This window comes from Equus asinus, chromosome 23 (genome assembly GCF_041296235.1).
Source record: "Equus asinus isolate D_3611 breed Donkey chromosome 23, EquAss-T2T_v2, whole genome shotgun sequence".
Taxonomy (NCBI): domain Eukaryota; kingdom Metazoa; phylum Chordata; class Mammalia; order Perissodactyla; family Equidae; genus Equus; species Equus asinus.
Window position 1 is genome coordinate 15,965,512 of NC_091812.1, and position 13,840 is coordinate 15,979,351.

General features: G+C 52.8%; 1 protein-coding gene across 5 annotated transcripts in view; it reads right to left on the minus strand.

Annotated features, from left to right (window-relative positions):
* DAPK1 (death associated protein kinase 1) overlaps window positions 1–13,840 on the minus strand; it is a 171,151-nt gene that overhangs the window by 18,103 nt on the left and 139,208 nt on the right. For all 5 annotated transcript variants that reach the window (XM_014826971.3, XM_044757003.2, XM_014826972.3 and 2 more), the window contains exons 19-20: window positions 11,304–11,381; window positions 166–388 (exon numbers count right to left, since the gene is read on the minus strand). In XM_014826971.3, coding sequence (XP_014682457.1) covers window positions 166–388; window positions 11,304–11,381 — 301 coding nt within the window. The remainder of the gene's footprint in view (window positions 1–165; window positions 389–11,303; window positions 11,382–13,840) is intronic.

The window sequence follows — 13,840 nt, forward strand, 5'->3', positions numbered from 1 at the left end:
GCCCACAGCTGGTCTAGACCACACCGGAAAGCCACCAAAGCGGCGGGGTCCAGCCAGTATGGGTCTAGCGATCGAAACAGCGCCATCGCTCAACCTGGACCTTGACCGGAGGGAGCAGGAACGCAGCCCACAGAGGAGGGCCGGACCTCGGGGCGGGGCGCCTACCTGCAGGCCTGGAAGCCAGGGGCGAAGGCGGGAACCTGGCGGAGCTGGCGGAGGAGAGGCGGGGCCGGCGCCTGCGGAAGAAGCTCCGCAGCAGCCCGCACTTGAGAGATTCCACCAGCGTGGTTTTCCCAGAGCCCGAGTGGCCGAACAGCTTCAGTTTGATTCTTGGCTGGAGGGTCTGCGTGGGTCGCAGCTGCTGGATGAAGAGCCCTCGGTGCGTATCCTGAACACAGACGAGAGAGGCCCGTCAGTCACAGAGAAGAAGGCCCCGAGCAAGCAGCAGGCGCCGGTTCCCACCATCCGAGCCCCGCGGCGTCCCTCCCACGTGTGCCCGTGGTGCAGATGCTTTTCGTTCTGTCTTCCACACGTGTAAAACATTCATGTACAATGCACAGAACACACAATTCACCATCTTAACCAGTGTAAAGTGTACCATTCTGAGGCTTTCAGTACATTTACAGTGTTTTACAACCATCACTGCTGTCCAGGTCCAGAGCATTTTCATCAGCCCCAAGGAAACTCCACCCCCCGTTAGCAGTCACTTCCCCCTCCCCTCCCTGCCCAGCCCCTGGCAGCCACCCATCTGCTCCCGTCTCTAGGGATTTGTGATTTCCATTGCATTCTGATGCATAACGAATTGGGTGGCGCCATTCCTGTGACGTGATCAATTTAAAAGTGGAATCTGGTCAGCTGTGTTAGACTGGCCTGGGACATCTGCTCCTCGCTGTTGGGAGGGGCCTGGTACCTTCACGACATGTCATAGTAGAAGCTGACCAGAAGGAGGGGCATCACAAAGTACAAAGCTAAACACCGTGGAGGAGGCCAGGGCACATAACCTCTCCACTGTCCCTCCTCAGCCCCACAGGGAGAAGCAGGAGTCTCCCCAACACAGGGCCACTCCCTCCCTCGTTCGTTCATCAACAAACATTCATGGAGGGCCTCGCATCTGCTAGACAGAGCGCTGGGAGTGGGACGGTGTAGAGCCCCCAGATCTGTGGGCCTGGGGAGACACAGGCATATGAACGGTCTGACGTCAAATCTAACATGAGTGCCTTTGACGGGATGGTGTTGGCGAGGTGCTCTGTGCACCCAGAGAACCCACCTCAAGGTCTACACAGTGGGGCCTCGATCCTGCCACCCTGACCCCACGCTGGCCTCCCGTGCCAGCCTCGTTTCTACCACCCTGGCCTAGGTTTGGCTCCCTAACAATAGCAGCTCTGTTGGACCAGAGGCATGCAGCCTGGGGGCAATTCCTTGCCCCAACCCAGGATGGCTTTCTCTGCTTTCGCCTGTTAACTTCCACGCATCCCATGAGACCTATCTTGCTGTGATCTCTCCCGGAACTCTCCTCCCTGGCAGGCTCAGGCCCACGTGTGGTTCTCCACTGACCCCACCTGACTGTGGGGTAACTGTGTGGCGCTCTCCCCCTTTAGCCTGGGAGCCAGCTTGAGGGAGAGATGGTGTCCCCAGCACCTGGCACAGTGGGATGGCGCTGCAGAAATAACTGACTTGGAGGTGACCCACGCAAGAGCATTTCAGAGATGAGAGCCCGCCTTCATGTCACAGTGGGATCTCACACCTAGCCAGCCACTGCTTCCCGTTCTAAATCCTGGGGGTGCTGAGTTACTGCTGGTCTCTCCCAGCTGAGCCACTGTCACGGTGCCCACTCTTGTCAGAGCAAGCTCATGTAACACTCGTAGCTCTCCTGAAGGCTCCAGTCTCTACTCCCATTTTCTCCCAGGAAACTGTGACCCACTTTTTTCAACAGAGGCAACACTGCCCCCGGCGGGCATTGTGGAGATGGGAGGGGGCATTTTTCGTTCTCAATGTTGGGGAAGCTACTGGCGGTGGGTGCTAGGTGCCCAGATATGTTCACACAGAGTCCCCAGTGGTAAGAACTCTCCTGGGTCCCTGGACCTCTGAGTGTGTGCTGAGCATTGATATAGGAGAAAAACCTGTTTATGATCATCTGAGCTTAGGACTTAACTGCATTTCACCTACGACCCCGAGGGCCTTAGGGGGCACTGTTTGATACATACTGACTTTTTCAAGAAAGTACTATTTTATAAGTTGGTGGAAGAATATACATATACACATAGATCTGCAGATCTTTCACGAGCTCTGTCTCCCGCTTGTGAAGATCACGACGGCATGCAGCAGCAGAGCTGGAATCCACCCCAGCCTGCAGTACCCCAGGCGCAGGAGGCGGTGCGCTCAGGGTTCCGCGGATGAGGCCCTGGAGCTGCTGGTCCCACTCCGTCCCCTCAGGCCCTGTGCCCGGCTTTTACACACTGAAACACACTATGTTTTACTTAAATATCTTCCTTTGATGTCTTTGTTACATTAAAGTTAGGGCATTCTACTGATCTTCTAAAATTATCTGTGTAGGTGCGTTGTTATCTATGAGTTTTATTTCAGGAGAGTAAAAGGGTGTCACAAAATGTATGTCCTAAGATGCTGGGTTGGCTACGCTTGGAGACCACGGCTTGCATGGTGATCTGCAGAACATGAAGTTGTCCGTGTTCTGGTTTCTTCTTCTAATCTCAAGTCTCCACAGGTTCAGGGACAAAGCACTGCGGGGGCGTTGAGGGGCCGGGCTATCTCGCCAGCACTTCCCCTGAACTATTACCGACTCAGCACAAAAGCTGAAAAGGTTCTGTCCTGGGACAGTTACTCAGCGGGGTGCTGCCGACCAGGCTGGAAGAATCGGGCGCTGGCACTCTCCCCGATGCTGTCTGCTGCTGCAGCTAGGCCAGGAGCCCTGAAGCAAAGGCACCTTCCCTCATTCTAATTTAACCTTCTGAACCAGCCCTTCGTCTTCCCCGTAAACCAGGCGCCCTGCTCACAGCTCCACCTCGTGGTGAGCAACTGAACTGCAGTCAGCAACTTGGGAGCGCCGCCTTCCATCATGAGCATCTCACTGGGAAGATTGAAGAGCTCTCCACCTTTCTCGTGACACACCGCTTACTAACACACGCAGATCCCTTGTGTGAAGCCAGTGGCTGCTTCTCCTGAGATGGAGGAAGGCAGAAAACCCGTTTCCGACTTCAATCCAATCACTGGGTCCCGGGTGCACTGTGCAATCAACTGGCTTGTGGCTCTTTCCTTCTGTTTCTTCCCCTGTTGATCTTGACACTTTGCACGCTGGCCAACATGTCTGTCCCGTGTGAAGGAGCGAGGGCATGCCTGTCCCTTCTGCATGAGTCCTGTTGGCCCTTCGCGGTGATGAGACGAATCATTGTGACTCTGGGACACTGCTGCTGCCCTGGCATTCTTCCAGAGGCCACTCTGAACCAAGCCTGGCTGGCTTCTGTGTGGCAAAGTAGCGTCTGTGCCTTGCTCAGTGGTGGGCTGGAAGCTGCTGGCAACCTGTCTGCCTCCTTCCCGGGCCAGCCCCAGAAATGCAGGCGAGAGGGAAGAGGCAGCCTAACCCTAGTCAGGCTCCCCTGAGCCCTCAAGTTCCCGAGCTTGGGCTGTGTCCTTGGCCTGGTTAGTCCAGTTTCAGCAAGAAACCTGCCGGGTCAGTTTAGTGAAAATCCCCCACCCTTGATAACTGATCAAATCCCCGCCCCACATCTGACGGCCTGGCTGCCTTCAGCAAGAATCCTGGTGAGTCGGGGCACTGTAACCTTTAAAACCCCCCTATCTTTCTGCTGCCTCCGCATCCCCAAATGGGCTGTGAGCACCCACCCCGGTGCGCCAGTGTGACAAGGTGCTCCCCACAAGTTCTCCCTCCTGCTCTCCAGCGGTGACCCCGACATTCAAGGCAGCAGTGACATCTCCTCACGTCTCTCCTTGTGTACCCCACCCTGATCCCCAAAAAAGGCCCTTGCCACGGTCCTCTCTGCTCCCCAGCTTGGCTGAGCCCACGCCTGTGACGCCCTCTTGACCGCTGTCTCTCAGGGACCTGTGAGTATAAGGAACTTCGTTTCCTCCCGAGCCTCCCCGTCTCCTCTTGTGGCCGCAGCCGCTGACCGGCTCATAAAAGAGTCCAAAGCAGTCTGTGGAGCAAGAAGCCCCCAGCCTCGAGTTTCCTCTCAGCAACTCTCCGCCCACTGTCCCCGCCCTGCCCTTTGGCCATGATGCTCCACTCAGGAGCTGAGCCACTCTCTCTCCCCTGCCACCCCCCACAGCCCCCTGAAGCGAGTCTGCCTTACCGTCTAACGGCACTAGGAATTATTTCTTCTTTAACACCTGGAGGAGTGGAGACAGGTGCATTTCCTGTCTGTAGCCGTAAGTTCCATGTGAACAGCACCTTCCAGCTTACTTTCCTTACACTCCTTACTCAAACCTCAAACAAACTTTTGTGGTTAATGAGGTCATTCTCCCTTCCAGATGAGGAAACTGAGGCTCAGAGAGGCCAAGGCACTTGCCCAAGGCAAGGACAGAACTCCCCACCAGGTCTTCTTTCTACCGCTGTTGGCCACGGAAAGGGAGGTGGTGGGATTCTCAGAAGCAGGGGAGAAAGGGATGCATACGGATTAGCAAGGTGGGGGCAGGACCTCAAAGCAGGGCGTGCTGGGGTGAGGCACAGCACTGTGGAGTGCCTAAGGAGGGCACTGCCTGTGCTCCCGCTCAGACACTCCCCGTTGGTGCCAGGGCTCCAGTGCCCGGCTGCCGCTTTTTACACTGCATTTACACTGCATTCCCCGGAGCACTTGCTGTGGCTGCCTCCTTTTTCTGTCCTTCAGGTATTGGTTTAAGTATCACCATCAGAGAGGTGTCCCCTGACCAGTCAGTGGAAAGTAGTTGCCTGCCCCTCCCCCAGTACTTTCTCTCATTTCACCCAATTTGAATCCCCTGCACTTACACCAGGGGGCAGCAAACCTTTCTGTAAAGGACCAGGTGGTTTCTGTTGTGACAGCCATGTATGCAGAAAGCAGCCATAGATAGTAGTGTGTGGCTGTGTCCCAATGAAACTTTATCCACAAAAACAGGCAGTGGGCGGACTTTGGTTCTAGGCCATTGATGCCAACCCGACTTATCCACCTGGCACTGTATGTCTTTATTGGCTCCGGTGTGCCCCTTTTGTTCACTGTGGTCTCCCTGGTGCCTAGAACAGTTCTTGGCACACAGTGGACGCTGTGAGTACTTTTCACTGAATATTATTTGATACCTGCATTGCTCTCTGAAGCCCTGCTGAGTCTGGGTTTCTAGTTCCCTTTCTTCAGCACCTTGCCCCCTAGCAATTTAGCTTTCACTTTCTCACGAGCAAAGGTGACTAAACATCCGCAGATGGACAGGGAAGACCGCAATCTGGGGAGCCAGATAAGAGCATGGAGAGGTGATGTGGCTTTCCGCATGTGGCAGGGTGCAATTAGACCCTGCTTGGATGGGAAGAGCAACTCTTAATTATGCAAATGCAGTTACTTGTGGTGAATTTTAAATTCTGGGCAAACTCCCAACTTTGTCCTTTTTTCCAAAATATTCCTGAGCACCTTCTTCACTGTCTAGTCTTAGGCTTAGGAAAAGCAGCTACTTTTAATATCAGCTTATGGAAAATCTGATTTGAAGGACAATCAAACAAAATAAAAATGAACCAACTCCGCAAACCCCCTGAAACTAGTATTTTAAAATCAGGCAAGAATGGGAGTCCCAGTGACAGTGAAAATGGGTGCCGATGGAAATCTAAGTGCGAGCCCTCCCCGCCTGTCCTGACAAACACTGACCGCCTTTTTTCTATGAAAGCTGGTTTGGCTAAGCCACAGCACAGTCCTGGGGCGGGTTTGGAGGGCTGAACTGGGCTGTTAGCAGCGGGTGAGCATGGGGGAGAGCAGAGAGGCAGCTCCTTTTTGTAAGATGGTACCTACAACCCACAGTGTGGCTGTGGGGGCTTCCAGGGACCCCAAAGCAATGGTGTGCTGGTAAACCAGCTTGCTGGGGGAGAAAGGCCCTGACTGCAGTGTTTGCTGTGCCTGTGGTGTCACACTGCCACCAGGGCTGATTTCAGGCCCCCAGGTGGCGGCACTGACTCATAGTTGGGAAGGGATGCGTACGGGGGCTCTCCTGGACAGTCCCGAGGTGCCAGAACGACTACCCCTAAATCCTCGTGGTGACGGGTCCAGCTGTGTTCTTCCTTCCCCACGAGGCCCAGCCTCGACTGCCCTCCTTCCCCCCTGCCCCGCCCCCCTCACAGATGCACCGCTGCAGGGTCTCATCTCCCCACGCTGGCCCCTTTCACTGTCTTAAGAATCAAACATCCTCTCGCTCTCCTCTGGCCCGGCCTCTGCTGCCCCTGCAGGTCAGCAAGACGACTTTCGTTTTACTTCCTGAAGACAGAGCCCCAAGGCCTCCCTTGCAAGTGGCTGTTTAAAAATACATTCCAGGCACTGTCAGAGGTGAAAACACAGGGAGGGGTTCTTTTGCTAATTTGGCCTATTTGGAAATCAAATAGATTGACAAGGGAATTTAAGGCCAACATCCCTGCTGTCCCCATACGGACTTACTCCTCTAGGAACGTGTTTAGGATCAACACTCAGTGGGTCGACGACGGAGGGTGGCACCACCCCAAGAGGTGTCAGGAAATGTGTAGGGGGGGATACTATGACGTTAGATGCTTGGGGGTCCTCGCTTTCTGTAAGGACGGGAAGTCCCTCCCACCCAAAATGCAGACAGCTCCCTGGTGAGAAAGACTGGAAAATACGGAGGAGAAAACGACATTGATAGGAAATTGGTGACAAGATGCTCCCCAGTATGCTACCCTCTTTCCCTTCCCCTCCCCATTGTGTATGGTTGTGAACAGTCTCTTCCTCCAGATGATTCGAGTTATAACTGCAAGTCAATCTATTTGTTGGCTTTCTCTGCAGGTGTTGCTGCTCCCGGCGGCAACCTACCACAAATCCTTGCCGATGTACTCTCCAGGGAGGTGACTGTGGCATCTTAGTCACTTTCAAGAACCACGCTCAAGTACAGGTGTCCCCAAATCCCAGTCAGTTATTTATTTTGGGATTTATTTTAAAGAAAAAAGTATGTTTAGAAATGCTTGGCAGCCACCTCCTCCTTCTCTAGCTCATCAGGAAGCTGAGATCTAGAGTCATCTGAGGGAATGATTCGGGCGACCAACATGCCGGGCTCACTGAACATGGAGTGGAAGACTCTGCTAAGGGAACGGCCCCTGGTTACCCTACAGAAGGCGATCCGTGCTCGCCACAGAGGGGGTGAGCTCAGGCAGGGAAAGGACCGCCCCGGCTGGCGAGAATCAGCACCGAAACAGCCCTGAGCCCCCTGAGTGAGCTCTGAAAGCAGCTGTTTCTGTTTCCGGTCTGATCTGGGCCCTGCATGTTGCTTAACCTCGTGGAGTCCCAGTTTCCTGCAGGAACATGCCCATCTTGGGGATGCTGTAAAATTATAGGGCAAGCCACACATATGGAGGATCAAACGGTGGCTGTTACTGAAAATGACTCTAAGGGTACTCCACCACAGTTGCCATTGTTGACACGCCAACATCTGCTCCCAGGGGCAGGGTCACAGAAGAAGACCCCACGGGGAAATCTCCATGTATCCCCAGGAAGTAGATGGTCTGCAGAATACCAACAGTGATGCTTACTGTGGCAAACACATGGTGCTTCCTATGTGCAGGCACTGTTCTAAGGGCATCATTTACATCCACCCATCCGAGCCTCATCACCCTCCGGTGAGATAGTACCCTACTCACCCCATTCGACAAATGGGGAAACTGAGTCACAGAGCTGTTAAGCAACTTGCTAGTTCACTCAGCTAGAAAATGGCAGAGCTGGGATTTGAACCCAGGTCGTCTGATTCCTGAGTCAGTGCTCTCAGCCATTACCCTATATTTTGTCTCTCAAAGCAAAGATGAGAGGGGAGACTTTCAGTGCATTCTGGGCTCTAAAAAAGAGGATGTCCTTTAATCACAGGCATTAAAACGACTCTTGTCTTGATCTCTCCTTAGAGAAAAGTCACAGAATAATGGTAAAATATTAAATAAGATAATATTCCCTCTCCCATGTCCCTTTTAAAAATCTAGGCACCAAAAGACAAAGGTGCAAATCAATGGAAGAAAATAAAGGAAAACCCACACTAGGGCTGTGCTAGAACTCACTCTGTGCCAAATTCACAATTCTCGACTGGAAAACAGCCGCCTTTCCCTGAGGCACAGGGAGCTGGCAGTAGCACCAGGCCAGCTTCTTTTTATTTATATTTCTAATTACAAAGTTAGTCTAAGCTCGCTGCAGAAAATATGGGAATCAGATTAAGGGAGAAAGAGCACCAACCCAGTCCACCCAATGCTGGCTACGGGTCAGGTGTGCCCCCTTTGCGGCTTTATTCTGGGCATTTATTCATTGTTTCAGATCTGTCAATGTAATGGACATCACGTTTGCACCCAGCATAGCAAATCTGTTCTTAAATAAAGGAAAAGACCCTTCCGAAGGGGGAGATGGGCAGGAAACAGCCTTGCCCAAGGGAAGGCCGGGTGCTCCGCCTGGGGAGGCCTTTCCCGGACGGGCAGTGAGGCGGGGACAGCGGCTCTGCAGCGGAGCTTCCTTTAAAGGCGCAGCCTGCCCCGCCCCAGGTGCCACTGCTCTGTGGTGAGCGTTTCCGAGAGGGTGCACACCTCAGCCCAGGGAGAAGGTGGCAGGGCATTTCCAGGATGCCACACTGCGAGAGGCCCTGCTCCCGTGCTGGCTGGGCCCGCAGACACCGGGCAGGGACAGTGCTGCTGCTCAGGGCAGGATGGCGGCACGGGGGATGGTGGGCAGAAAGCTGTCTCTGTGGACTGGGAGATGTGCAAATAGCTCAGCCAGCACGTCCGTAGATCTGTAAGGCCTCAAGGCCAATAAAGTGTTTCCTCCTACCATGGACCACAGCAGAGACCAAATAATTCACAGTGACAATGCGTGCTCATCCAGGTGTGGAAAGGTGGATCTCATTTCAGTTTCTTTTCACTAACAACGGATACTATAATGGGTAATGGATATAAAACAGCCCCTATATTGTGACACTTGGTCCATAAACCTATGCCTCTATACTCCAGTGCAGGGCTCCTACCATAACCCCGCAAAGGCCGGGGGTGCTGACCAGCCACCTGCAAGTCAGCGTGGCCTGGAGGTGTGTTTTGTTGGGCTGACATATCACTTCAAACAGAGTGAGCTTAAAGATGAGGCTTTCTGTGGAAGTTCATTATTGATTTGCTGACAATGACTGACCCTTTGGCGCCACCCTCCTCTTGTTTTGCTTGTAAACAAAAAGTTTCCCTTGTTTTTCTAGTCCAAATTCTTCTCACAAGGAGACAGCCCCTGGTGGTAGAGAGCAGAACACGAAGCATACTGTTAACTTACTATTTCCCCTAAGAACGTGTGAGTAAGGCTCGGGAAACTTTTCCAGCCTCATCTCTTTCTGGAATTTCGATGGAAGCCTGGCAGCTGCTGGGAGAGCTCAGTCTTCACCAGCCGTCTCCCCAGGGCCTTTGTGCCCAGTTCACATACTGCACAGCACAAAGGTGTGAAGACGAGTTATCCCCCCACGTTAGCTCCCAGCGCTGGGAAGGAAATTATTTCAGCCTGCATGTCTCTTCCCGCACCGGGACCACGGGACACCAGGGAAATTCAGAGTGTCAGCGGCTGTGAAAGTTACAACATTCCCACCCGTGCCTAGGCACTTGTCAGTGTATGTGGCAGGACCTTTGTGGGATACGCTGAGCTTATTTTGGACAATACCTTTTCCATGAGCACTTAAATCGACTGAATTAGTTTTTAATTTCTCTAAGTTTTTTTGAAAAATTATTACATGATTATTATAAGAAATTTGAAAGAACAATAAAGTTTAAAGAAGAAAATGTTCATTACAATAGCAAAATTCAAAGACACCACTGTTAACATTTTCTTTCTGTGCATTTTTTTTTTTTTTTAAAGATTTTATTTTTTCCTTTTTCTCCCCAAAGCCCCCCGGTACATAATTGTGTATTCTTCGTTGTGGGTTCTTCTAGTTGTGGCATGTGGGACGCTGCCTCAGCGTGGTCTGATGAGCAGTGCCATGTCCGCGCCCAGGATTCGAACTAACGAAACACTGGGCCGCCTGCAGCGGAGCGCGCGAACTTAACCACTCGGCCACGGGGCCAGCCCCTCTTTCTGTGCATTTTTAAAAGATATACTACGGATTATAACGTGCACATAATTTGTCTTCTGCTTTGATGCCCAGGAACATCTTAAGCATTAAACTCCTGTTACTAAAACCTCTTCAAAAATAATTTAATGGCCAAAACCCATTGTATTCTATGGCGGTATGACAATCTTCTGGACACTACTGTTGGATATCTGATGTTTCCAATTTTCAATATTGTATTATAAATAACACTGCAGTGAACATCTTTGTTCATAAAACCTTTTCTCCCTACAATTTTTTTTTTAAAGATTGGCACCTGAGCTAACAACTGCTGCCAATCTTTTTTTTTTCTGCTATTTCTCCCCAACGCCCCCAATGCTCCCCTCCCCCCATATAGTTGTATATTTTAGTTGTGGTCCTTCTAGTTGTGGCATGTGGGACACCACATCAGCGTGGCCTGATGAGTAGCGCCATGTCCCGGCCCAGGATCCGAACCCTGGGTCCCCAAGCGCAGCCCCAAAATAACCGCTCGGCCACGGGGCCGGCCCCTCCCCCCCACGATTCTTTAGGATAGAGGCTCAGATACATAGAGTTCCCGGCTTAGAGAATTCGACTGTTTTGAAGTCTCTCCACACCCACTGCTGTGACGGGGGCTGGAAGGCACAGCTGCAGTTACTTATTTCTGTGATGTTTCGCTAAACCTCAGAGCAACGAGGTGGGATAAACCGGAGCGCACGTGGTGCGTGGGCGCGCCAGGCTTGAGAAGGCCGGGAGCAGAGAGCAGGCGTCTCACTTCCTCTCTCCTTTCCAGGGGGCAGTCGTCACCCAAAGGGCGGGAGGTCGGAAAGCAGGCACAGCGACTGCCAAGCGGCCAAAGACTTTCCAGTCCAAAGACAAGAAACAGGAGCAGGGCAGGCACATTTATGCAAATTGTATGCAAATCACAGGGCGGGGACAGACGCCTTCTCAGACCCGCTGTGCGCCCAGAGCCTCACTTTATTTCTCATGTTTACAAGGGAAAAGACAGAATTTTTCACATAAAAACAGAGCCTTTCAGACCAATAAACAGAATTTCTCACCTTTCGGAGTCTTGCAAGGAGACCTGCTACATGTTCGTGCTGTTCCGATTTGGCAAGATCTTCTGCCGTCTTTCCATCCTGTTGGAGAAAAATAATTAGTTCTTTTCTTCCCAACAGAGAGCTTGTGTTCCATACACCAGTTCCGTCATCTGAGGCAGAAGCAAGCCTAACAGGTGTCGGAAGAAAATGAGCTGGACAGAAAGAGCACACCCTGCACTCTCACTGTCTGGGGAACCTCTACTTTGTCTGACTGTCCAGGACAGCAGGGGAAGAAGCAGGAACCCAGCGTGACCTGGGGTCCCGCGAGGCACCGTGAGATGTCTCAGGCCCACAGGCGTTGATCTGACTCGGCCCCTCGTTAGTGGGCAGAGGACTCTGTCCTGAGCCTCTGTCCAATCAGGCGGAAAACAAAGATGGTCATTAGATGCCAAAGTCTAGTCGGTGCAAGCTAGCGTCTTAAAAGCCACCCAAGCACCAAGGTCAGCACGCATGGATGCCCATCATCGGTAAGTGCCGTGCATTTTGAGGAAAAGCCTGAGCTGTACAGACCACTTTGACCTACAGATTTTCAGTGAACATAAAAGGAGGAAATAAGGGTCCACAGCACTTCACTGTTTGCTTTTTAATTAGGGAATGTTCATAGGGTGCCGTTTCATAATGAACGAATTCACGTCTGTCTCTAAGCCGTGAATACGCACGACCCTGGCTGACCCGGCCGAGCGCCTCTAACACCGCGAGCCTGACCCAGCTCTCAGTGCTTGGTGTGCAGTAACCTCAGTCACTCCTGGGTGGCCGGAACTCTGCCTGTTCACAGGCTGCGAGGAGGAAACGGAGGCTTAGGGGCTATTCTGCTGCAATCTTAGAAATCATTACAAATTTAAAAGTAGAAATATGGGAAGGAGTTTCCACATAAATAAAGGCGATATTCTTTAAACAAGAAAAACAAGAACCATTCCGGCCCATCTCTCAGTGTTTCTCACTAACAGTTTAGTTCCGTCCCGTGGGAGCTTAGGGATGCCCGCAACCTGCTGCACAGCACACCTTCCAATTCCTCCACTCAAGCCACAGCCCGAGCCACGGCCGGGCCCAGGAGAGCAGCTGGGCATTTTGGACGGGATAATCCTCTTTGTGGGGGCGTCCTGTGCACTCCAGGATGCTGAGCAGCATCCCTGTCCTCTGCCACTAGATGCAGTAGCACTCCCCCAGCTGTGACAACCCAGAGAGTCCCCAGACACTGCCAAGTGTTCCCGGGGGGCGAACTCGCCCCCGCTGAGAACCACGGCCTCAGGGGCTTGTCCAAGCTCAGCTAGGGGGAATCAGGGATCGCGTCAGCGGTTCCTGCCCAACTGCCAGATCCCCTCCTGATGTGGTAGGAACGGCCTCAGTGGCGCAGTTCTCAAGCCACCGCACACTGGAACCCCGGGGCCTCTCAGAGCTGCTGCTGCCTAGCTCCCTCCTGGACACGCCACCCTCACAAGGCTGGGGTGCCGCCTGGGCCTCGGGCTTCTGAGCACTCCTGGGAGACACTGTTATGCAGCAAAGAGGGGAAGCACTGTCCTCGCTGGATGGACCTGCAACCTCCACCAACACTTTCTGTCTCTGGCATGTCTGGCCGTCTCAGTTCCTTCCCTCGGAGATCCCGACCTGCACGTCGCACAGGCAGAGGAGGCACACTGGCAGAGGCTGCTCACCGCCACAAGGCCTCTTGAGGGACAGGAGAACCACCGTCAACAGTCCTTACATTGGCGCCGCACTCTACAATTTGCAGACATGTTGCTCTAAAGGACACTCTTCAGGCTTCCAAAGGAAGCGCCTGCCCGAGTGGTGGCAAGCCTGAAGTTTGGGGTTCAGGGACCCAGGTTAAGTCTGACTCTGCCCCGCACCAGTTCTACAGGTAGTCACTTGGCCTCCGCAGCCCGGGTTTCTTCATCTGCAAGATGGGAGACAAGCCCCTCACCACACAGGTTCTTGAGCAGAGTACAGAAAACCAAATGGAAGGAGCCAGCCAAGTGCTGGGCACAGAAAAAGCAAGCAGCAGGGGCTTTCAATAAAGAGCTGAGAATCTCCCCAAACTCCCTGGCTTTCTGTCCAAGAGAGAAGTAGCAGCAACTGGGCCTTTCCATTGTGGCCTTGCTCAGTCACTGCGCCTGGCCCATGAGCAATGCTGACACTTACTGCCCTCCTTGTTACAAACAGCGGTCCGGGAAGGCCTGAGGAGGTGATATCTGAGCCAAAACCTGAAGAAAGTGAGAGAGTAAGCCATTGCATACCTAGAGGAAGTTCTGCAAAGAACGGCAAGTGCAAAGGCCCTGAGGCAGCAGGATGACTCTCATGTTTGAAAAGTATCACAGAAGCTCATGTAACTGGTGCAGGGGAAGCAAGAGATGGGGTCAGCGAGGTAATGAGAAGGCCAGATCTTTAGGGGAGCCCCCACCCTAAGGACTTTTACCCTGATGGAGGGTCTGAGCAGAGGAGGGACATGATCTGACTTTTGTTTGAACAGGGTCCTACAGGCTGCTGTGTGAGGAAAAGACTGT